Source organism: Lonchura striata, chromosome 3 (genome assembly GCF_046129695.1).
Source record: "Lonchura striata isolate bLonStr1 chromosome 3, bLonStr1.mat, whole genome shotgun sequence".
Classification (NCBI taxonomy): domain Eukaryota; kingdom Metazoa; phylum Chordata; class Aves; order Passeriformes; family Estrildidae; genus Lonchura; species Lonchura striata.
In genome coordinates this window covers 98,349,304-98,371,582 of record NC_134605.1, presented here as the reverse complement: position 1 = coordinate 98,371,582, position 22,279 = coordinate 98,349,304, and the positions used below count along the sequence as shown (strand labels likewise).

The following is a 22,279-nucleotide window of genomic DNA, read 5'->3' as shown; positions in this document are numbered from 1 at the left end:
TTCTTTCTTACATGGACACTACTTTTTTACCTCATTCTTCATGTATTCCATGTTTTCATTACCTGTGATTCCTTGCATAAAACCTACTTTTCTTCCCTTCCTCTGGCACAATAATTTTCTTCAGAATTTTCTTGTGTGTGTGTGTACATGATATCACTTACTCTTTTTGTTCTGCATATCCTACTTGCCTCATTTTTCCACTTGTAGTCACATTTCCATTGTTTTGTGGCAGGGTGTTTGTCACAACATATTTTTCAGTGGAAGACCAATAAATCCTGAAGTACCTGCTTTGTTTCTCACTTTGATGCCTGGCTTCTAAGTTTTTTTTTTGGGTTTCTTTTTTGGGTTTGGTGTTTTTTTTTTTTTTTTTTTTTTTTTTCTATTTGAAAAATTTTGGTTATTTTTAGGCTCATAACTATCAAATCTGATTCCTTCCAGGACTGCCATAATCCAGGAAGTTTGTGCCTTTGGATGTCTCTCCAGAAGTGTTCCCTTTCCCCTTACAAGTACTGTTCAGTCACCTTAATTTTATCTTTTTAGAAAATATTCAGAAAGTATTCAAAACTGCCAAAGAAACAACATACCATTAAATATTAGTGACTGTGTCAGATATTCAGATTAGGAGAATTATTTTCATGCTATCAATAAACTGCTAATTGCATGTTGGATGTGGTGTGTACATAGCACAAAGTTTTTATGTATATGTTTACTATAAGGGTCCAAACTTCTACCCTTTTTAGCTCTAAGTATAGCTTTTTCTTCTAAATTAAACTTTTAAACTTAGGTGCATGAATTAAAGTAATCCAGTAAAAAAAAAAATCAAATCTCCAAGGAACTCTATTTGAATGACTGAGGAATCAGATTTACAGTGGAATTTAGAATTTAGTTTTATAGGCATTGTGATGTCTTGTTACTTACAGGATGAGGTCCAACCAACACTTCCAGCCTTTTCTGAAAGAATGATAAGTGCAACGTTGTGCTAATGAGAGCAAAATGGAAATTTAAGTAAAGATGAGTAAAAAAATGTGTCCACATGTGTAGCACCTTCATATCTGCTGGGTGAAAATGTCTATGTGTTGTAAACCAGCTTTATAACAAAAGCTGGACTGAATTTATATATTTGGCATGTGATTTACTCAGCCTTCTGTTACATATTTTGAAAAGTACTAATGGGAGATTTACTTAATGCATTTTACACAAGCTTTTTAAACTCAAAGAGGTAAATCCCTAGCAGTTGCACTGTATTCTCATATACTTATGGGGAGATATACAAAAGTACTGGGAAGATACTTTTCCAAGAAGTTGTGAAATGTAGCTATGTAGCTTGACCAGTCTTTCAGAAATTGAGTGCCCATCACTTTATTCCTGTATATATTAACTCATGTAGACACTGAATCTGAGCTTAAAAACTACTTAAATTTCATATTCTTAGTCTGTTTTTATTTCTTGAGGTTTGGGTGGTTTTTTTGTTTGTTTTGTTTTTGTTTGCGTTTGCGGGGGGGGGGGTTGTGGGTTTGTTTTGTTTTGTTTACTCTGGTTCTTGAAGCAAACCTCTTCTACCCTAATGAATGGAAAATAAGGATCTCTAGTAGTTAATCTCCTGCATAACAATGTCCATGAGAAACATTTCCTCCCAATTCCACTGAGGTGTCTGTGTGTCTTTCTGTTGCTGTGTGAGACTGTCTTTTCTAGATACATTAATATGTTACAGGTGGGTGTGAAGCTACTGGTCTGAACAAGGCAGAAATCTCAGCAGCAGCAGCATCTGGTGTTGAGCACCAGTTCTTCTCTAGTCTCTGCTCTCTACATTGGTTTACAGCAGACAGTCATCACATTCCTTCTCTTCAAGTACTGCACAGATTTCTAAAAGGTCACAAAGAGCTTGTGGATGGGCAATGAGGTTGACAGAAAATATGGCTGAAGGACACTCTTAGAGGTTTTCTAAGACACTGAATTTCTCTGAGGTGCTGGTATTTGATGTAGCCAACCCAGTGCAGTTCTGTGGGGTGCCTGAGTGAGAGGGTCCATCTGGGATGGAGGTTGGGCTCTCTACTCCAGGCGAAAGAGACTTGCACAAGACTGAAAACACAACTCCAACCTCATTGTTTTTTTAAAGGCCAGACACACTGCTTTGATCTTTTACAGTCTAATGTGCAGAAAATACTTAGTCTTATGTTACTTCAGTCCTCCCTTTTTCTTCCTATGTCTCTCTCCCACTTCAGAGCACTACGTCTCTTCTCAGGACAAGAGAAAAATAGGGTGACAGGTGTAACTCCAATAGGATATGCAAGTTCTGTATAGAGAAACAGTGCATCAAAGTGAACCTCCACACCAAAAAATATGAGGAAAGCTGTTCTAGGAACATGTGACATGCTGAGACTACATGGAGGAAGTACCACCCAAAGCTGATCTTGTACTCATCCATCAGCATCAGATACTGCAGCTGTTAGCAAGAGGTGGGTTTCAGTGAGGCAATATTGCTGGTCCTGTGTCTGTTTAGATGCAAGATGGTAAGTATCTAAATTTTTTGTTCTCTTCCAAATGAAAGAGAAATTCAGCAGGTTTACAGTCCAGTTCTTATAAAGAGAAGAAGAAGAAAAAAAACCCCACAAACAACTCTGTGTGAGCTTCTGAAGTTCTGCCATCAGTAGTAAAACGTAAGAGCTGTTTCAGGCTGTTAGTTTTAAAGAGAAATACCTGATCTATTCATAAAACTGTTAGTCACAGGGTGTAATTTGTGGTGATACTTACTAGAAATTACAGAAACACACTCTTTTTGGCAAGTAATGCAGTTAATTTAATTGTTTCAAATCTGGATAGGCCTTGTTGCTTCACATAATATCATTTTCTCTATCCATTCATTGTGTTCTTGTGAAATAAAAAGTAAAGTGCTGTCTTCTAGGGCAGCTAACAGCAGTAAGTCCGCTGCAGAGCTTCCTGTGCAATTAATTTTTCTCAGTTTGGCCCTATTTATAGTTCTTGTCCAGTGCAGTGACTGCCCTTTTAAAATATTTTTTATTCAAGACAAGCAGTCAACTGTAATATAAATTTGTCTCAGTTACTGTGACTCCAAAAGTAATTGCATTTGTTTGTTTCATCCTTTGCTTTCTTCAATTTACCTTAGCTAGTGGCTCACACAATCAGTGGCTGTTGCAGTATCAGTTTGTTTTATTGAAATACTGTTTGCATTTGGCTCATACACTTTAGAATTATGATAACTTAATGGCTGTTTTAGAGAGGAATATGGTAATGCGGGTAAAACAAATTTGATTTCAAACATTTTCATTTATCTGTAGAATCAGAAAATACCGATCCTTTTGCAAAACAGTAGTTTTACAGAATACATTCGTGAAAACCTTTTTCTGTACAAAATTCTATGCCAGTGTTTTCTTCTGCCATGCAACAGTTGCATTCTGCTATCCTTCTTCTTTACAGCTTCCAGTAAAAGCTGTGTAAATAATTTCTTGTAAGTAAGCAAGGGCAGTGGTACACACAGGAAGAGATTCTTATCCACCGCTAATTCTCATTAGCAAATAACAATTTTATCCTTTTCCCATTTTTCATTAATTGATCCAGACTGCAAAGTGTTCTATGGAAGATTCCTTAACACACACTAGACTGTTAAGAGAACATGTTTCACTTTCCAGAGTCAAACACAAATGAGTTCTATCAAATGGTTCTTTTCTCATTGCGCTGCGAGCAAAGCGTTTGGTGTTTCAAAGCGGCGTTCTCGGTAGGTTTTTACGAGCCGTGTCGCTCGTTGGGAGTGAAGTCCGCAGCTATCGGGGCAGGGGCGCTCCGCGGGGCACGGGCGGGGCACGGGAGTTCCGCGGGGCACGGGAGTTCCGCGGGGCACGGGCGCTCCGCGGGGCACGGGCGCTCGGCGGGGCACGGGCGCTCCGCGGGGCACGGGCGCTCCGCGGGGCACGGGAGTTCCGCGGGGCACGGGAGTTCCGCGGGGCACGGGCGCTCGGCGGGGCGCGGGCGCTCGGCGGGGCACGGGAGTTCCGCGGGGCGCGGGCGCTCCGCGGGGCACGGGAGTTCCGCGGGGCACGGGCGGGGCACGGGCGCTCGGCGGGGCACGGGCGCTCGGCGGGGCACGGGAGTTCCGCGGGGCACGGGCGCTCGGCGGGGCGCGCCGGGCCAGCCGGGCGGGCGGCGCCGGGAGCGCGGTGCCGTGCGCGGCCGGCCCGGAGGGTGGCACTGGCCCTCCACGCACCGCCCGCCCCGGCCCCGCGCCGCGTCCTGCCCGTGCTCCGAGGCAGCGCCCTCGGTCACGTTTGTGTCAAAATATTGGCACCGGTTCTGCAAGCGGCTCCCGAGTGGTTTCGGTGCGATAGACACAGCGCTGTTTGCCCGGGGGTGAGTAAACAAACCCCAGCCTGCTCTCTGCGTTTCCCTTACCTGGAGACGGCTGGAGGGACTCCTGCTGCCCGTGGGTGTGAGCCTGCCGCTTTCTGACTGGGATAAGCTTGGGAGCTGGGCCGTGTGTTATTAAAGGTGATACGCAAGAAAGGCCAGGCTTTGAAACCTCTCTTCTACATGAGAGATTCCTCTTGTATCTCTGTTTTCCCCCGACCCCGGTGTGGAATTGTCTGTAGGAGTATTTGCAACTTTCATGCATAGCCTACTCAAAAACAAATTGCAGAGTTTAAATATGATCGTCACTAAAACTATTTTGCTGTCACATACTTGACAGCAGGTCATCTTGATCTGTTGCGTTGAACTACTCAGTTCACAGGACTGTGGACAACAGCTTTGTACAGAGACAGTAAATGGGGCAGGGAAAGTGGTGAAAATGTCACAGATTTTTTCTGATGCGTTCTGGAGGGACAATGACAATGGTATAGAATAAAGAATTCCCACATCTTCAAGGAAAGTTAAAGAATTAATGTTAAAAATTAACAATATTGGGCACTCAACTTTGACCTTGCTGTTTATCTTTGAATAACAAAATCTTAAGAACAGGGTGAATCTCTGAGGGAGGACCTAGTTTAAGCCCCCAGTTCTGATCATAGAACATTGTCAAGTCGAGGAATTAGTTAATCCTGAAAGAGGAAAAATGTTTTCCTTTCTTAATTTACATTTTAAAAAACATGTTTGTTTGTTTTCCTGCTCAGCTCCCCACGCCTTGTAAATTGTGAATTTCTATTTTGGCTGTGCATGATAAGGAAATCGGTTTCATTCTACAAGTGTGTTAATCATCCTGTAGCTTAAAAATATCAAAGTGTAAACGCTGTAGTTTCTAAAGGGGTTGACCTTAAAATAATTACAGTGATCTGACCGTTGCAGCTCTTTAATTTTATAAAATTAACTGTGGGTTTAAAGTGACTTACTGTTGTTTCACCCCAAAATGCGCGGCAGGGTGAAAAAGTTTTGACGGTGAAAATTGGTGGCAATTGCAGTGGATTGTTACTGGTTTAGAAGATCTCAATACTCTGATTACAACCACGAATGTGCTGCTGTTAAGAGTTGGGTAAAATACACACAGGAAAAGGAGTATTTTAGGGACTGAGGCGTGCTGATTTGCGGTAATGAAATATTTCACTACTGGGCTGTCGGGGTTAAACGCTGCTTGCACGAAGCTGGAACGAGCCCTGCGCTCCGGGCGCTGAGACAGTAGCGAGGTTCGGCCACAGGAGGCACAGCCGGTGTGCGCTGCACGGAGCTTTCCCTAATCCCTGCGGAGCTGGGCACAGCGAGATGCAGCTCAGCTCCGGCCGTGTCCTTCTCTCCCACCCCCCGGCCCGTCCCCGCGTTTGCTGACCCTTCTCGTCTTCCGATTGCATTGGTCCTCTGAGAGGGCGCGCTTCTGCCCGGGCAGGGCAGCGTCAGTATTAAGAGATCAGAGCTGGCTTTCTCCCAGCCTACGTGAATGGATTTGGTGTCAAGGGCAAGGAAAGGCAGCTGCTGCTGCCCCAGAGCACCACCCACCCACCTGTTGGCGAGGGAAAGTGTTACTGGACCAGGTGAGGCTCCTGCCTTTCACACTGAGAGTCCCCAGAGCAGAAACCCTGAACACGCTCCCTCGGGCCCAAAGCGCAGCGCCTGCCACAGCTGTACTTACCCTGAGCACCAGAGACGTTTCTTTCTTTCAGATTACAACTGACTCTCTTGAATTCCAAAGTAGGTCCCACAATTTAACTTCTCATTTCAGGGAAGTTTATGCCTGCGCTTAAATTAGAATGTCATCTGATAGGCACGGTTCCCACAACCACTGTCTTATGACAACTACACGTATTTAATGAACAGTGGCTCCATAGGGTACAGTAAGTGTCCCTGGGATAATAAGTGATATTGCATCGCTTCTGAGGGCAAAAGAGAAAGAAGAAATAAACAGTTTCTGGCTTTCAGGAATTTAGATTCCTATTTCAAACTTAATTTAATTCTTACGGAGAGAGTCCTTGTAGGAGCAGCCAAAGTTTAATCAGTAACACAACAGCGATTTAAGTCAATTCTCAGTATCTTAGTCATATGGAGAAGCTGCTGCAACTGATTAGAAAGCCCATTTCATTGAAATATTGCATGGAAGCATGAAAATTCCAGTGAGGAAAGGCAACAGTCACTTCATCATTTTAGATCCCATGTTAACGCATCACCAACTCTCACATTCAAAGCCTTTTTAGAGAAATTTAATAGTTGGGGCACTAATAACCACCCACAACCCTTAATTCTGAGTGATTATTCCAAGCACAAATTAACAGATCTGGGCCATTACTACCCCAACTGAATCATTCAGAGGGGTGGGAGGGAAGAAAAAAAGCAATACTCTATGGGAATGCCTCAGGATTAACAGCTTTTGTACATTTCCAAGCACTTTTGTCAATAGCACCCCTTGTGTAATAAATTCCTTTTCTCGTTCCTTTCACACTGTTTACAGGCAGATGACTTAGAAGATTGCAATATACGCTCAAATAAGATTTTCCAAGTTACAAGAATTATTCACTTCAGGTAATTTTATTCTTTATAGTCTCTACATATTTGAATTTTTACTTGATAAATTCATAACAAGGTATAAGTATTAGAAAAACCAACAAAAACAACATAAATCAAAGCCAACAGTTGGTCCCCAAAGAATAAAGCAAGCAATCAGTTCAATAAACACACTTGATTTATTTTGTATAAAAAGGGTTAAGTTTACAACTAAACTTTTATAAAAAGTTTAGCATGATTAAGTACATCATTACACTTTTTGCAGAAATGTGTATTTCTGCCACTATACAAGAAAACTCTAATTAAAGAGTTCACAAGGTTTCACTCATATATATATATATTTATATATAAATATATACACAGCATTCAGTCCTAGGTTTGTGTCAAAAAGGTAATTTCTGACCACAGACTTTCCTAAAAAACTGAACACTGGATCCTTCCGGTACTCACGCTCCACCTTTGGAAAAAAAGGCAAAGTCTGCTTTAAAATGGGCAACTCCTTGTGAATTTTTGTTTCGCTCCCCACGTTGGGAATAGTATATAAAGGAAGCCTTCCAACTAGGGAAAGGGTATTTAAGAGTCTCTTCATAAATAACTAGGTTCAGTCCAAGTTGAAAAATGGGGTGGGGTTAAAGATCAATCTTGATTTTTTTCTTCTTTATTCATTTTAAAAGTTCCTTTTACTTGAACGTGGATTTTCCCCTCCAGGTACAGCTGAAAAATACAGCACCTCAAAAAAGAAAAAAAAATCCTGTAGACATTTTCTTGTGCAAAAGAAAAAAAAAAATCTCATCAGTGGAACACCTGCAAGAGATTGAAAAGAGGCGTATTTAGGAGAATGCTAACAGGGCAGAGATCCGGACAGACTGGCGCCAGAGAGGAAGCCACAGTTTGAACATTTAACCAAACACTCAGAGATTGGGCAAACCCTGGCGTCCAGATGCAACACATACAAGCTCACACACTCGCTCTCAAGAGCACAAATTGAACATAAAAATAACATACACTCCAGGGAAAGGCTAGAAAGAGGATTCTCAGTCCAATCTTTATTTAGATCTCTGTAAACGCAATGCTCAGAGGCGCCAGTCTGCCTCTTGGAGCAATTATTTGATTAAAAGCAGTCACTTATTTAACTGATAGCGCAGACAATCCCACATCACAGAATTCAAGGAATTGTGCCAAGATTCCCAACTTAATCAGTCACTTTGGCCCAGGAAGTTAAGGCTCCAAGAACAGATAAGAATTTGCATTAAGCAGCGAGCAGGATCAGAAGAGCCTGTGCTGCAGGGTGAACCTTAGCGACACACACACGCTTAGGACCTCAAGACTCAGTTATTAGTCTCATTTCTTACCGATTACAAAGGCATTTCCCAATCAACTTTTAGGACTTATTTTTAGCATTTGCTATCACGCCTCCCATTCCCCGGGGAGGCAGTTTTTTACCCGAAGTTCGGGAAAAAGGCGCACCGCACTCACCGTTTGATTCAGCCACAAAGTGCTTTGCTGTCAGTTGACATGAGCTCTGAGGGGAACTCGGACGCCTGCGAGAGAACAAGAGCAGGGTAAGGGCGAGGTGGCCGAGCACTCCGGGGAGGCCGGAGCGGGTTGTCCCGGCCCCCGCGGCGCTGCCCCGCGGAGAGCGAGCGCACCGCGGCGCCGCCGCCGCAGCTCGGCGGCGAGCGGGGGACGCTCGTACCTGTAGCGAGAGGATGCTGATGTCTGTGTTGAGGGTGGTCAGAGGAGTTCTGGAGGAAGGGTTCTGCCCGGGTCTCTGGTGGTGCAGGCTGACGATGCTGGGGTGCGAGTCCAAGGCGATCTGCAGGTCCAGGATGTAGTCGATGACGTGCTGCAAGATTTCCATCTTGCTCACTTTCTTGTTCTGCGGGATGCTGGGCACCAGCTCCTTCAGCTTGGAGTAGCAATCGTTCATATTGTACAGCAGGCTCATAGGGTCATCCACGGGGGTCTTGCTCCGGGAGATGCCCAGGTTGTGCTCTGAGAGGCCGGTTTTCCTGACGGACCGCACCGGGCTGAAGGCTTTCATGCTGGCAGGCGGGCGGGCGGCGGAGAGCGCGGTTCTGGCGTGCGGGCTGGAGCCTGCGGAGCGCTGCGCTGCCGCTCTGGCGCTGCCGGAGCTCGCACTGAGGGCTGGCTCTGCGCGGCCGCTCTTATACGGCGGCCGCCGCCGGGCCCGGCCCGCGCTCGCTGCCATTGGCTGCCGCCGGCACGTCCATCACCGCGGGGCGCCCTCACTGGTGGGGCCTTCCGCCCGGTCAGCCAATGGCAGCGGGAGGCGTGGCCGCGCGCACAGCTGAGGGAGTAAATAGTGCGCGGGGCTGTGCGGGCCCGCGCGGGGCTCGGGGTGGCAGCGCCGCGGTCCCGCCCGGCCCCCTGACACCCTCCGTGCCCCCTGACACCTCTCCATGCTCCCTGACACCTCTCCGTGCCCCCTGACACCCTCCGTGCCCGCTGACACTTCTCTGTGCCCGCTGACACTTCTCTGTGCCCCCTGACACCCTCCGTGCCCGCTGACACCTCTCTGTGCCCGCTGACACCCTCCGTGCCCCCTGACACCTCTCTGTGCCCCCTGACACCCTCCGTGCCCCCTGACACCTCTCTGTGCCCCCTGACACCTCTCCGTGCCCGCTGACACCCTCCGTGCCCCCTGACACCTCTCTGTGCTCCCAGACACCTCTCCGTGCCCCCTGACACCCTCCGTGCCCCCAGACACCCTCCGTGCCCGCTGACACCTCTCTGTGCTCCCTGACACCTCTCTGTGCCCCCTGACACCTCTCCGTGCCCCCTGACACCTCTCCGTGCCCCCTGACACCTCTCTGTGCCCCCTGACACCCTCCGTGCCCCCTGACACCTCTCCGTGCCCCCTGACACCTCTCTGTGCCCCCTGACACCCTCCGTGCCCCCTGACACCTCTCCGTGCCCCCTGACACCTCTCCGTGCCCCCTGACACCTCTCTGTGCCCGCTGACACCCTCCATGCCCGCTGACACCTCTCTGTGCCCCCTGACACCCTCCGTGCCCGCTCCCCCTCCGCCGCGCCCCGATCTCTGCACGGGCTCGCACCGGTGTGCGGGGCTGGCGGCGCCGCGCCCGGAGCGCGGTGCGGGATGCGCAGGTCCCGCTGCAGCGAGGGGTGCCGAGGTCACCGTGAGCTGGAGCATCCCGGCGGTGTTTGCACGACCCCGCTTAGCGCACGGCAGCGAAAGTCAATGGCCGGTTTGCAGCCAGCGCTGTAGGCAGGAATGAAATAAACCAAGATTAAAGATCAAATAAGCCTTTAAATCCCACTGCAACTTTCTGTCCTGATGAAAACGGGACACTGAGCACCCCAACAGCCAGGCAGGCGTCACTCTAGCGCCCTGCTTCCTGAGAACAGGGCTACTTCAGATGATGCTATTAATTGGAGATCATTAAGCAAATCTGCATATTGGAAGTGCATTTACATGTATTACCCTTGAAAAGCTGCTCATCTGCGCCCTATCAGTGCTCGTGACACAGTACTGTCATTAATTATGCATAGATTGTTTCTGGTGACAAATGCAAATGCTTACTACACGCTGTACTTTTAGCAGCTTTTGGTTGCAGCCAATGAAACATCTTCCAGAAACATTCCAGAGGAAAAAGTTTTCGGGGTTTTTCTGGTTTGTTTTTTCTTTTTTTGCTAGAGAAGTGACTTTGATTTTTTTTTTTAAGTTTAGTTCCATTTTATTTTCCTATATTTTGCTTATGCTACGGGCTGTAAAACAAAGACACAGCTTCCACCTTCCATTCCACACACTACCTAAGGAAAGTTCAACTTACAAAAACGTGAATGTATATACACAACTAATATAAATGAAATTCTGCCCAAATCGCAGCAATTTTCTAATAGTAAAACCACACAGATGCCTAAAGCGCGTTAGTGTTCAGTGCAAGCAAAACCGTAGTGAACGCATACATCCATAAAATCAGTGAGGATTGTGCTGCCAATCATAAATATTAAAAGCAGACAAATACTGGATTTATCTGCACTGTTGTTGCATAGCTACACGAAGGGGGTCGGGGCTGTAAGAGAGGAACATTGCGGACACTTGGAGACAAAGCTGCGAAGAGCCACATCAGTTATTTTTCCAATTAACGTGGCATTCCTGAGCTGGTGGTTGGTTATTCTTTTAACCGGGCACTTCGGCGACTGTCACACCGGGGTGTTTGCCCCGGGGCTGTTCTCCGGGGTGGACTGGAGGCGGTGCCGAGGCTGATAGGAACACAATTCAACGCGTTTTGAAACACGAAGGGTGAAAGTGAATCTCGACATTCAATCTGACAGGAAGACAAGTACACTGTTCATGTGCAGTTACAGAGAGTAAATAATAATAAAAACCATCCTGCCAATTAAGGACCCACTCAAAATCACGACTTAGGGCGACTTCAACCCTTACATCTCTAAGATACCAATTGGTGGTGGAACTTGACCAGCGGCCACTGGTTTTGGTCCTGCAACATACTTGCGTTTCTGTCTAATGAAGGCACCAGTGGAAGAAATGTGGAGTGGTTTGGTTTTAATAATAGCCAACGTAAATATGTTCATGCTTCTCCCATCACTGTTTGTCGTTCTTGGACAGCGCAGCAGCACCGGCCGGCCGGGCGCTGCAGAGGATCCTGTGTTACTGCTCTCGGTTTTCCACACCAAAGACTTAACACGCTTTTTGGAACACCGGGAAGTTGTGTGGAGAGTCTAACCTGGCTATTTTTTCTGTCAGCAAATGACTGTCATATGCGCTTTCTGCACGCAAAATAGAGCCCGGGAGCAGCCAGGCTCCGCTTTCCCCAGGAGAGCGGCTGAAGAGTCTTTCCCTAACGTTGCATTCCCTCAGTTCCGCTGTTTTACTATAGAAAGCTTTGGCAGCGGCTCGCTAGCTTTGGGAGCTCCTGCGCTCGGGCCCCACGAGCGGTCCCGCTGCCCGGCGAGCCGGGGGGACTGCGGGGCGGGGGGGAGCCGAACCCACCGGGGAGGGGACTGCGAGCTGCTCCGCGGGGGCTTTTCCAGGCCCCGTCCCAGGCAACTCCGAGTGCCCCGGGAGCCGAGCGTCCACCTCTTTAGTTTTCAGCCGGGACTTTTACAGCCACTTCCCAGCCCCGAGACGCCGCCGCCGCAAACATCTGGGAGGAACCGCGTCCACTCGAAGCCACGCGCAAAGCGCCGCTTTCGCCTCCGCGCCCCCGGGATCACGAACGCGGGGCTGCGCTCGGTCCCCCCGCCCGGCGCCAGCCCGCGGCGGCGCTGGGTGCGCGGAGCGGCGGCGGGAGCGCGGCCGCCCCGGGGGCGCCGTTCCCCCCGCGCCCCCGTGCCCCGCCCCGCGCCCGGGGCCGGCCCGGACTGCGCGGCGCCAGCCCCGTGACATCAGCCCCTCGCCGCCGCCCCCCCCGCCCGCGCCGCCCGGGCCCGGCGGCGCCGCTCAGGCGGCTGCCATGGCGACCGGGGCTGCGCCCGCGGCGGCGGCCCGGCCTCGCTTCCCCCTCCCGGGCGCACCTGCAGCGGGGGCCGCCGCCGGACGCCTCGCCATGCCGCGGGGGGAGGACGAGGGAATGTGGGAAGGCGGGGTGGGGGGGGGGGGGGGATAAGAGAGAGGGAAGGGTAAACCGGGCAAAATCGCGGATGGACGCGGGGGGAAAGGTGCCGCCGCCGCTCGCCCCCAGCCCGGCTGCCCTGCGGGGCCAGGTTGCCGCGACCCAGGCGGGAAGGAGCGGGCCGCGCTTCCGAGGCTCCGGTGTGGGGTAGAGAGTGGGGGGTTCGGTCCTGCGGCACCCCTTCCCCTCCCTCCCCCTCCATGCCAAAAGAGTGTATTTTCATGGTTGTTTTGAAGGCTGCCTATTCTGTCGCCTCTGAAGGTGTTCTCAGCCCAGCTCCAGGGCCGCACAGTCACCCCGGCCAGGCTCCCTCCGGTGTGTGTGCGGGCGAGGGGCTCCGGGCAGAACTGCGGGGCTGCGCTGCCGCCCCCCTTGGGGACCGGCGCGTTCCTCCGCGGCCCTGTCCCCTGCCTCTAATGAAATCTATCTAAAACATCCAGTAATAATGTAAATAGCTTTAATTGCCGCGTATTTAAGCCATCAAACCAGACTGAAAAAAAAAAAAAAATCTGTTAAAATTGGCCCGGTTCCAAGTCATTGACACCATCCAGCCTGTCCAAGCGGGGTGTCCAAGTATGTTTTGATACAGGAGTTTTCAATGTACCAGGTAAAATATCTCGCGAAACCCGGCCGCTTTTAACTACCCGCTCCCTTTTGTTTGCCTCACGTTTCCAATTCATTCAAAGAAAAGTTGTAGAAGTTTGGGGGTTGGCTTTTTTTTCCCTTTCTTTCTTTCGAGCGGGAGGAAGAGTAATGCATGCAAAATATTTAGTTACAACTTCTGCGAAAGGCACCGATCTGTAACAGCATTTTCTACTTTCACAAAGGATTTTCCTGTTACTTTTGTTCCGGTCACAAAATTAAAAAAAAAAAAAAAAAAGGCGAAAGAAGAAGAAGAAAAAAAAAAAAAGAAGAAGGAAAAAAAAAAAAAAACTTGGGGGAGAGATAAGGTCTGGAAAACAATCTGGAATTGCCAGGCTGTTGGTGGGAGCTCTGCAGGGCTGGCGTCAGGAAGTCTGCGCCGCCTTCTATTACTGTTGATCCAGCTTTGTGCAGCTGCACTCAGTACAATTAGCTTGTAGAAACAATCCTGCTGTAGGCAGCCTCTTCCCTTCAAAGTGCTTTTCTATACTGATCCCCTCACATCATGATGCTGGAAATCAAGTCACAAGCCGACCACTGTTTGGCCAACATCATCTGTGGGAATTCATTAACCTCCATCCCAGAGATGCAACAAGAGATTGTTTGTCCAGAACTAAACTTACAGCTTAATATGATGTAGCCCATACAGGGGAAAACCTGTGTCCCCATTTTTTCTTTTTTTTTTTTTTTTTTTTTTTTTTTGTCCATAACAAGAAACACATTGTGCAGCTTTTTTCTACTTTTTTTCTTCAGGGGGTGGGGAATGTAGCTGAAACCAGGCATCAGCCAGCTCCTTTTAAAACTTTGCCATCAAACTGTTTTTTGGTTCATCGGGCTGCAGTTTCCATAGAAGCAACTTATCCCCGCGATCATCTTGTCGGGTGCACTTCGCAAGCTCATTTCCCGTCTGAGCTTGCTCCGCTGCTCTCGGATGCTGCAGCTGACACATTTCCTCCCCGTGCACTTTGCACCCACCTCATCCTTGCCCAGATGCTCGGGGCTGATTGTGCCTAAAAGGGGGTTTCAGCACACTCCACAGCTGCCTTGGGGGAAGGGACCTTTCTAATTCATTTTTTAAATTTATTATTTTTTTAAATTTTCCTTCTACTTTTCCCTGTTTCCCACTCCTCGCCATGCCGGCAGCAGCCCTCCCCGTGGCCCCGTCCCCAGCGCTGCAGACCCGGCTGGCAGGGGCGCGGCTGCGGCCACTGTCCCACGCGTCGTGCGTGTGCTGCCGTGTGCGACCGCGGTCGGTGTCACGGGGCCCCGGCCGGCGCGGCGCGGTGCCGCGCGTGGGACAGCGCTGCCGTGCCCGCGGCCGCGGAGCGGGGCCCCGGCGCCCCCGCCCGCAGGGCAGCCCCGGAGCGGCAGCGGCAGCGGGACATCTCCCGGCTCCCGCGGCGCTCTGCGAACGGCTGTGCTCTTGGGAGCAGGAGTCCTGCTTCCCGCACCCCGTGCTGCCCCTGGCAGGGCTCTGCCACTGCCACTCTCGGGCAGCGGGGCTGGCACCCACAGCTCCCCCGCCTCCAGGTCCTTTGACTGGGCACGAGGATGCCCTGCCCACCGTTTCCACCCCCCCCGCTCCGAACCCCTCCGGGTGCCGCTTCAAGGGACCTATGGATACACCTTCTCTGAGACCCATTTCCAAGCTCCATTCTCTTCTGGGCCATATTTGCAAATGCCACAGATCCGCCAACTTCTAAGATCTCTTTTCCTCCTCCCTCATTGTGCTTTTGAATAATGTTGCTTCGCACAGTATTATTCTCTTTATCCCTGCTTTTAAGCATCCCCGATCTGCTGCTGTTAATCCCAGGCTGTGTATTGTTGGGACGCTTCGGAAGTGTTTTGGCAAAACATAAATGTTTTTTCATTCTTTTAAGACATCTCCATTTTGGCTAGAAGTGTTGGACTATAGGAAGGGCAGGCCTTTGTTCAGATTCTGGTTTGACATGTGTATCATTTTATGATCAGCAATTCCTAAATTGCTGCTGTGCAGTAAAATGACTTTTACTCAAACTGTATTTTCCAACACCACTCTGCAAAGAGGGGTGTTTCCATTTGAATTGCATTGTTTTGCCACAACATTTATATCAAATCCAAATTCAGATGCTTTAGTTCTAATATTTATTTCTGGTTTGTAGGATTTCTTTTTTTTGTAAGTAGGACCAGTGCCCTGAAGGCTTTGCTATATAAACTGCTATCTGCAAAGGGCTATTGCTTACCTGATTTGACTTCAAGAAAATTGCCATGAAATCTTTCTCAGAGCAGCATCTCTCTGGCATAGTAAGTTCTACTGGTATAAGGTGTATTAGAACCATTAACTTTTATGGTTTTGCTCAAATACATTTCTGTTTAAAGCCAAATACATTTCTACTTAAAAATCTTTAGCTATTTTATTAATGAAACATCTATGTTTTAATTAAGTTACACATCGTCCTCCATAAGTCCTTATAGTGAACCAGTTAGCTGGCTCTCTAACAGCATGGTTGTTCTAAAATCTGGGATCAAGCAAGTACACTTATTACTGCGTGGCTTATGTAGCAGATGGTTTTCATCTAGTGTAACTTTTCTAGTGATACCTTTAAATTAATGTAGGTCTAAAATGTTGCAGATTTTGCACTCCCCACCAATTCTCTGGAAAATCTATTCAGGATAGAAAAGAGAGAAGAGGCCAGGCAGGAGATTACTGACAGTACCTCACATGCAATAAGAAATAAAACAAGGAATAAAAAATGGGCTTATTTTTTTGTGAATTATCTTGCTGGCTGGTCCAGCTCTCCTCAGTCTCCCACTTTGGCCCAATTTTGATCTTTAGCTACCAGCCTGTGGGAATAAGATCACAAACTGCTTGGCTTAATTTCATGGAAAAAAAAAGGGAGGGATTAGGAATTGGCTTGGTGGGAGAAGATTTTGCAAATCTGATCCAGGTATGGTTTTAAACATACACACCCCACTCCATGCCCCAGATTGTAAAATTATGATAATTTCAAGAATATTTACATAGTATGCTCTGTGTGTTTTGTTTTTCCTAAATAATAATAATAATAATAATAATAATAATAATAATAATAATAATAATAATACTCTTTCATGAACATAGAGGAGAAATTGAGTCTGTATTGCAACTGGCATCTAATTGCTGGTCAATTTGGTCTTCCTGTTGCCTTCAGGAAGAATACCTCAGTTCCATGGTGGAAAGCTTTCTATTATTAAGCAGGCAGTAGTAACTTAACTTTTCCAAAGCTATTGTTATAGGTTATGTCAACACAGGACCCACAGCATTCTCAGTCCTTTTTAACTAATATGGAGGAAAAAAAAATTGTGTGGTCAGGAAAGCCTAATTCCACTCAGAATTTGGGTACTGGAAGTGCAGTTTAATGAAATATGTGCACCACATCCCAAATGCACGTGCACCCTCATGAGTCCTGTTGAACCATGTGAATTCTAGTGAAGTTTCTTTGGCTGTTAAAACTTTGCTTCTTTATTGGCCCAGAATGAGCATTATCTAGGTTAAGCTGACTTTCTCAGTGACTGTCGCCTGCATAAACCCACCTGGGACACACAAAATAGGTGTGTGCCCAAATCTCTGGAGAGGCCTGGTCCAGGAGGTGTGTGCAAGATCATGGTTAAATGCACACTGACAGCATGGAGCTTAGCACAAGGCGCAGCAGCTGGAGCTGCTGGAAAGTTCAGGGGCAAAGAAGGAAAGGAACTGCTGCTTTCTAATAAGCAATTTTTTCTCATGAGAGCACTTGTTCTGGAAGTGAGTGATGCAGATTCAATGTTCTCCTCATCAGAGGTGATATAAACTCCCTCTTGCTTGCAAAGCAGCCCTAACGACCAGAGATAAGGCTAAGGTGGAGGACACCCACCCATCCTGTTCAAACTTGCCACAGTAAAGAAACAGATGCAAATTTCAGAGAGCCAGAGGCATTATAAACAAGAGGGAGCCTAACACTATAGCTCAGGGGTAAAGGCATCTCCTGGATGGCAAGAAGCCTGAAGTCTGGGCCTGCTGGCCTGGCAGACTCACCCATTCTTGAGGGTGAGGTTCATCTCACCTTATCTTAGCTATTTAGAGGTTTTATGTCTCATCTCTCTATAGTCAGTGGGAAGAGAGAACAAGAGACACCTGCAGAGCGTGATTCATTCTGTGCCCATCTGACACCTCTCTCAGGATGGAGTGAATCTCCTCGCTGGGGGCCGTTGCTCACCATCAGTTCTCAGCAGGAGCCAGACAACCAATTTCAGCCAGAAGCCTGACTTATAGATGCCAAGTGAGGTGGATTCCACTGTGGATGACTAATTTTTCTGATTCATCATACCCGAATTTAGCCTTTAAAATTTGGGTATGTAGTCAAAGTTAGTTCTGTCTCTGCAGCGTGGTCATTCCTTCCATTGGAAGGCTGGACATGGCTAACTGGGGTGAAGTGTCTTGGGATGAAGTATTGCTGAGCCTGTAGAGCCTAAAGGCCATGTGGCCATGTGTGTTCTTAGTCTGTGCTTGTGGATCCTGGTGTTGGGTGTCTGAAATGTAAGTATGGATATAACGTGTCATTTTGTGCACTTCTTTTGAGGATGGTCTAACTGACTCGAGGCAATATGTACTACTTCTAAGAGAGGAGCTAGATGTGTAAAATATGCATAAAATTGTTTGAAGATATTACAGGGCTACAGTTGGGATTTTCAGAAAGCTGAAAGGCTCTGTATTTAAACCAAAGAAAGCGAAGTACTATGGAAAATGGACTAAATGTATACTGTATTTTATGCACTTGAATACCCAGAAAAATCTGTCTCTGACTTCTAAAACTGGAGGTTGGATGCCTTTAAAAATATCACCTTTAATACTAGCTGTGAAGAGATGAGCCTGTAATTCTCAGTTTCAGAAAGCTATAGTTTTTTCATTTTTGATAATGTGGAATAGTGAGTGCTGTTGTGTACTGCAGCATAAATCCCAACTATGTACTTAATTGTTTCATCAGAGATCAGCAAAAGGTCACCCAGCTTTTTTATCAAATTACTGGAGTGCGAGTGTTTTCTGTGTTGGTCTGAGTTTGGTGCACACATATTCTTTGCAAATGGATGATTCCAGGGAAAGACAATTTTAGTTAAAAGTCACCAAAGGCTTATTGTCCAGTCATTTTGCACATTTTAGATTGTGGAAACAAGTGTGGAAAATAAGTGTCCAGTTTGGCATAATTACAGTAGTATGTTCTCCTGATGGGTTTTTTAGCTATGAATCTAATTGGAGATGATGCCACCACTTTGTTCACATCAATCATTCCACTAAGCTGAATGCCTTCAACTATTCCAAAACACAAGGGTTGAGAAACCCTTCTACTTCTTTTATCAAAATAGGAAGATATATGTCTAAATTTGGCAACATAAAAATAATTTGGAATGGACTAAAATTAAATTGTTTAAGGCCTCAAGCTATTTACAGCAGAGACAAGAGATCTTGTTGAAATACTTTGAGCCAGAACAAATCAGCTCATTCATACCTAGCATCTCAGCTGTTCTTCCTTGAATAATCAGAATTTGGACTTTTAGCAGTTTCTTTTTTTCCTGCATTATCACCCTGCTCGTTTTCACTTCATTAGCAAGAGTTTTGTATTCCTTATTCCCTTTCACAGGTCTCTTGGTTCTGGAGATGAGATTCACCTCACTTGATTTAAGGACATGTGTCTGGTTGATGCCTGCATTTAAGCTTGTCTTTAAAGACTCACTTTACAGACAATTGAGAAAATCATTACTTCTGTGATGATTTATATCTGCCTATGCAGATGTCTAAATGCCTAACTCTGTCCTCTGTCCTTAATACTCTTGATTTCTGGGTCCATCTGTCCTTAGCCCAGACAGCACATGGTTTAACTAGACACCCTGGCCTTGATGTGGATGTCCCATGTCAGGGTTGGTTCTCAGGCTTTCTTGACAATTCTCCACGTGTTTTTTTTTTTTTTTTTTTTTTTTGGTTGGTTGGGTTTTTTTTTGTTTGTTTGTTTTTTGGGTTTTTTTTTTGTTTGTTTTTTTGGGTTTTTTTGTGTGTGTGTGACTTCACACATTTAACAGCGTTGAGAAGAATGAACAGTGGGTAAGAGACTTAGACCAAGAGGCTTTTCTGACTTGGTCTGGTGGAGTGCTGGGGTTTTACAGTCCACAGTGTGTAACCTCTAGGCTAGATGCTCATAGTTGTAAATTTTGTGCATTTCTGCCTGTTGTTAGCTGTGCAATCTACACCAGCAGGGCTGTGTATTCCTTTGTGGCATAGATGGGACTTCCATGGTGAGGGAGATGGTGTTCTGTGGAAGCCTTACCTCAACTGTTGTAGAAGGTGCACAAAGAAGATGTTCCTTAAAACAGTTGAATTATGTTCTGGAGGACTTAATCCATGTCTCTGCCACAAAGATTTTTATGTGCAATGATGGACAAGTCACTTAAAGCTGACCTGTGTCAGGAGACTGTTTATCACATGTAAAGTCCTTAATCCAATGGGAATCATCCTTAAAGTCTAAATTATGATGAAAACACTGCTTGAAGTAACAGGTCCCATCGATCACAGGTTTGGCAGCCAGAACTAGAGTTAGTAGCCAGTACATTTTCTGACCAGCTGCTTCGCATATTACTGTTGTTTTACAGATAACAGCTTATTTTTCTCTTTTTTTCTTCTTGTTTTTCCCTTTTTTGTCTTTTTTATTTTCTTGTTCTTGAAAAGGGAATATCCCTTTTGAGGGTAGTACAGAATATATTCTAATAAATGTGGGAAAAGATTCTGGGGTGGCAGAAGTAATAATTGTAATAAGGTGCATTCTGGTGTCTTTTCCAGTGCCCATAGGGAGATTCCACCTCCTGCTCCCAGCTGGGAAATCACAAGGTGGTGCAGTGACAGTAGGGTGACTGCCAGAGACCAGAGAAAGTACCAGTCACAGCTGGATGAAGACTTGAAGCAGGAACAAGGAAGTCTAAGGATTAAAGGGGAAGGGGAGAATTCAAATTTCAAATTTCTTCATCAATTTAGATTTCTTTCATTTGAAATGTCAAGCTAAAGTAAGTAACACTATCCAGAAAGTAAATGCTTCTGAAGAGGTTTCTTGTATTTCTACCTCCTGTTAGGACAGCCTGTGAGTTGTAATGTTGAATCAGTTTCCTAGGTTATGGGAGACATAGGTTCTGGGTTGATCCAGTGAGGTTCTTATAATCATCAGATAAGAAACACTCCAGAAGTGGCCATCTGGGACTTTCAGCTGGTGCAATGGGAACCCTAAATTGCAGTCTGATCTGGGAAGAATGGGATATGAAGCCTTGGGTTTTGACAGGCCTTGTAAGCATCAGACCACTTCGAATTTCCTGAGAAAATGTTCAGGAGAATAATATTGGTTTTCTTCTGAAGTATGATTTTATTTCTCTTTATATGAGCTTCTTCTTTGTTTTCAGAAGTGTTTTTATAGATTCTATTAAGGAAAAAAAAATTATAGGAAAGTTTTTGGCATTTTTTTTATTGACTGGGTGGTTTTTGTTTTTTTTTTTCTGTAATGCAGATGTTTCTTTTTTAAAGCTGACAAAGACATAGCTATTTGGGGACATGATACTCTCTGCTCTGTACTGAGAGCAGCAACACACCTTGCAGAAGGTTTTAAGGAGCAGTCTGGAGTGTGCCAATTTCTCTCTTTTCTGCTATTTTGGTAGTGTTTTGTGGAGTGAAGCACATGTATATAAGCTGCAAATGTACAGTCCTGTATAGAATAAGCAGGCTGTCTGTGTGAATCAGCTGTTATGGGGGTGGCTGTGGGTAAGACATAAAACAGGCACTGGAAACTCCTTTGATAGAGACTCAGTAGTCTTCATGCTTTACACCTATGGAGCCTGATGCAAATCCAGTGAGACCTTCCAGAGAGAAAGACTCCCTGTCAGGTCACAGCTTTGGATTCAGCTTCAGGTGTGTTTGTGAATGTGTATGTGGGATGTGGCTGGTTTTTGGCTAGTGTAACAGGTGCCTGTGAGAACAGAGAGGGAATTTGTTTCACTGCTCTGGGTTGGCAAGTGAATTTTATCTAAAGCTTGTCACTTGCACACAGCCAGCCTGCTCACGTTCTAAATAGATTCTGCCCTCAGATTGTAAAGAACAAGATAATAACATTATGTTATGTACTTGAGAGCTAAATTATTTTAAAAGTCTGAAATTAGCAGATGAGGAGGAATTTATTTGCCAAATACATTTCAGAAGCAGCTTGGGAAACCTGTCAGAGCCCATCTTTAAGTGCTTAACTAGTGGTTGTTCAACTTAATAGCTCTGAAGAGCACTTGCAGTATGAGGGAGACCAAAACAAAATCCCAGAATGCGGGAAATTTTCTTCCAAACGACAAAAAATGCCATCAATTCACAAACCAGATGGTTAAAGAGGAAAACCTGCATCTACAACCACTAACTTCACCTAACATCCTTTGTGCTCCAGGCAAAAAAAATCCCTTGTTCTTTTTTTGGACTCTTTATCCGATCTTTCCAGCTCTGCTAACTTACTGCATAGCTGAACTTGACCTTTGCTCTGGTAGCGATGCCGGCCTGCACCACACACTTGTCCTTTTACCACACAGATATCTTCACACTCTCTGGTGTCCTGTCCTCCATATGTGGGACAAAGGTCTGGAAAATTCTTTCCAGCCACTTGCCTTCAAATCACTCCTTAAGATGCGCTCCACCCCTCATGTGTGTGCGGCTTTGCTGACAGTAGCTGGGCAGAGTGGAAGTTAAATTGTCTTCTAGGCAGTCTGTGTGAAAACATGCTCATGTTTTTCCTACTGCAGATCTGCTGTCAACCCCTTTCCTGCTGGGGATGACAAGGCCATGATGCCATTTTGGTTACCATCAGCTGTCATTGGAAGCTGACATAGACAGGAGCAGCTCTTGGCTCTGCTGGTTGTTACTTTCCTTCTCCTTCACTCTCAGCCACTGTGCTGCTCCCATCCTTCCTGGCTCTCGCACATCTGCAAATTCAGCTCCTGTGCCTGGCTGAGGGACTAAGGCAGAGTCCACCCTTTCAGGCTTTATTAGCACATCTTGGCTGTAAGCATCAAAGATCTCTTTT

At 46.4% G+C, this 22,279-nt stretch overlaps 2 protein-coding genes across 2 annotated transcripts in view; one reads left to right on the top strand and one right to left on the bottom strand.

Moving 5' to 3' along the window:
- Positions 1-4,220: 4,220 nt before the first annotated feature.
- LOC144246077 (uncharacterized) overlaps positions 4,221-22,279 on the top strand; it is a 193,397-nt gene continuing 175,338 nt past the window's right edge. Inside the window, exon 1 of the mRNA XM_077782416.1 lies at positions 4,221-4,362. The gene's annotated coding sequence lies outside the window, so the exon portion shown is untranslated. The remainder of the gene's footprint in view (positions 4,363-22,279) is intronic.
- Positions 7,090-9,070, bottom strand: ID2 (inhibitor of DNA binding 2). Its single transcript, XM_021525446.2, has 3 exons — positions 8,630-9,070; positions 8,410-8,474; positions 7,090-7,737 (listed from the first exon to the last, which is right to left on the bottom strand). The coding sequence occupies exons 1-2, from the start codon at positions 8,975-8,977 to the stop codon at positions 8,418-8,420; spliced, it is 405 nt and encodes a 134-aa protein (XP_021381121.2). The 5' UTR covers positions 8,978-9,070; the 3' UTR covers positions 7,090-7,737; positions 8,410-8,417.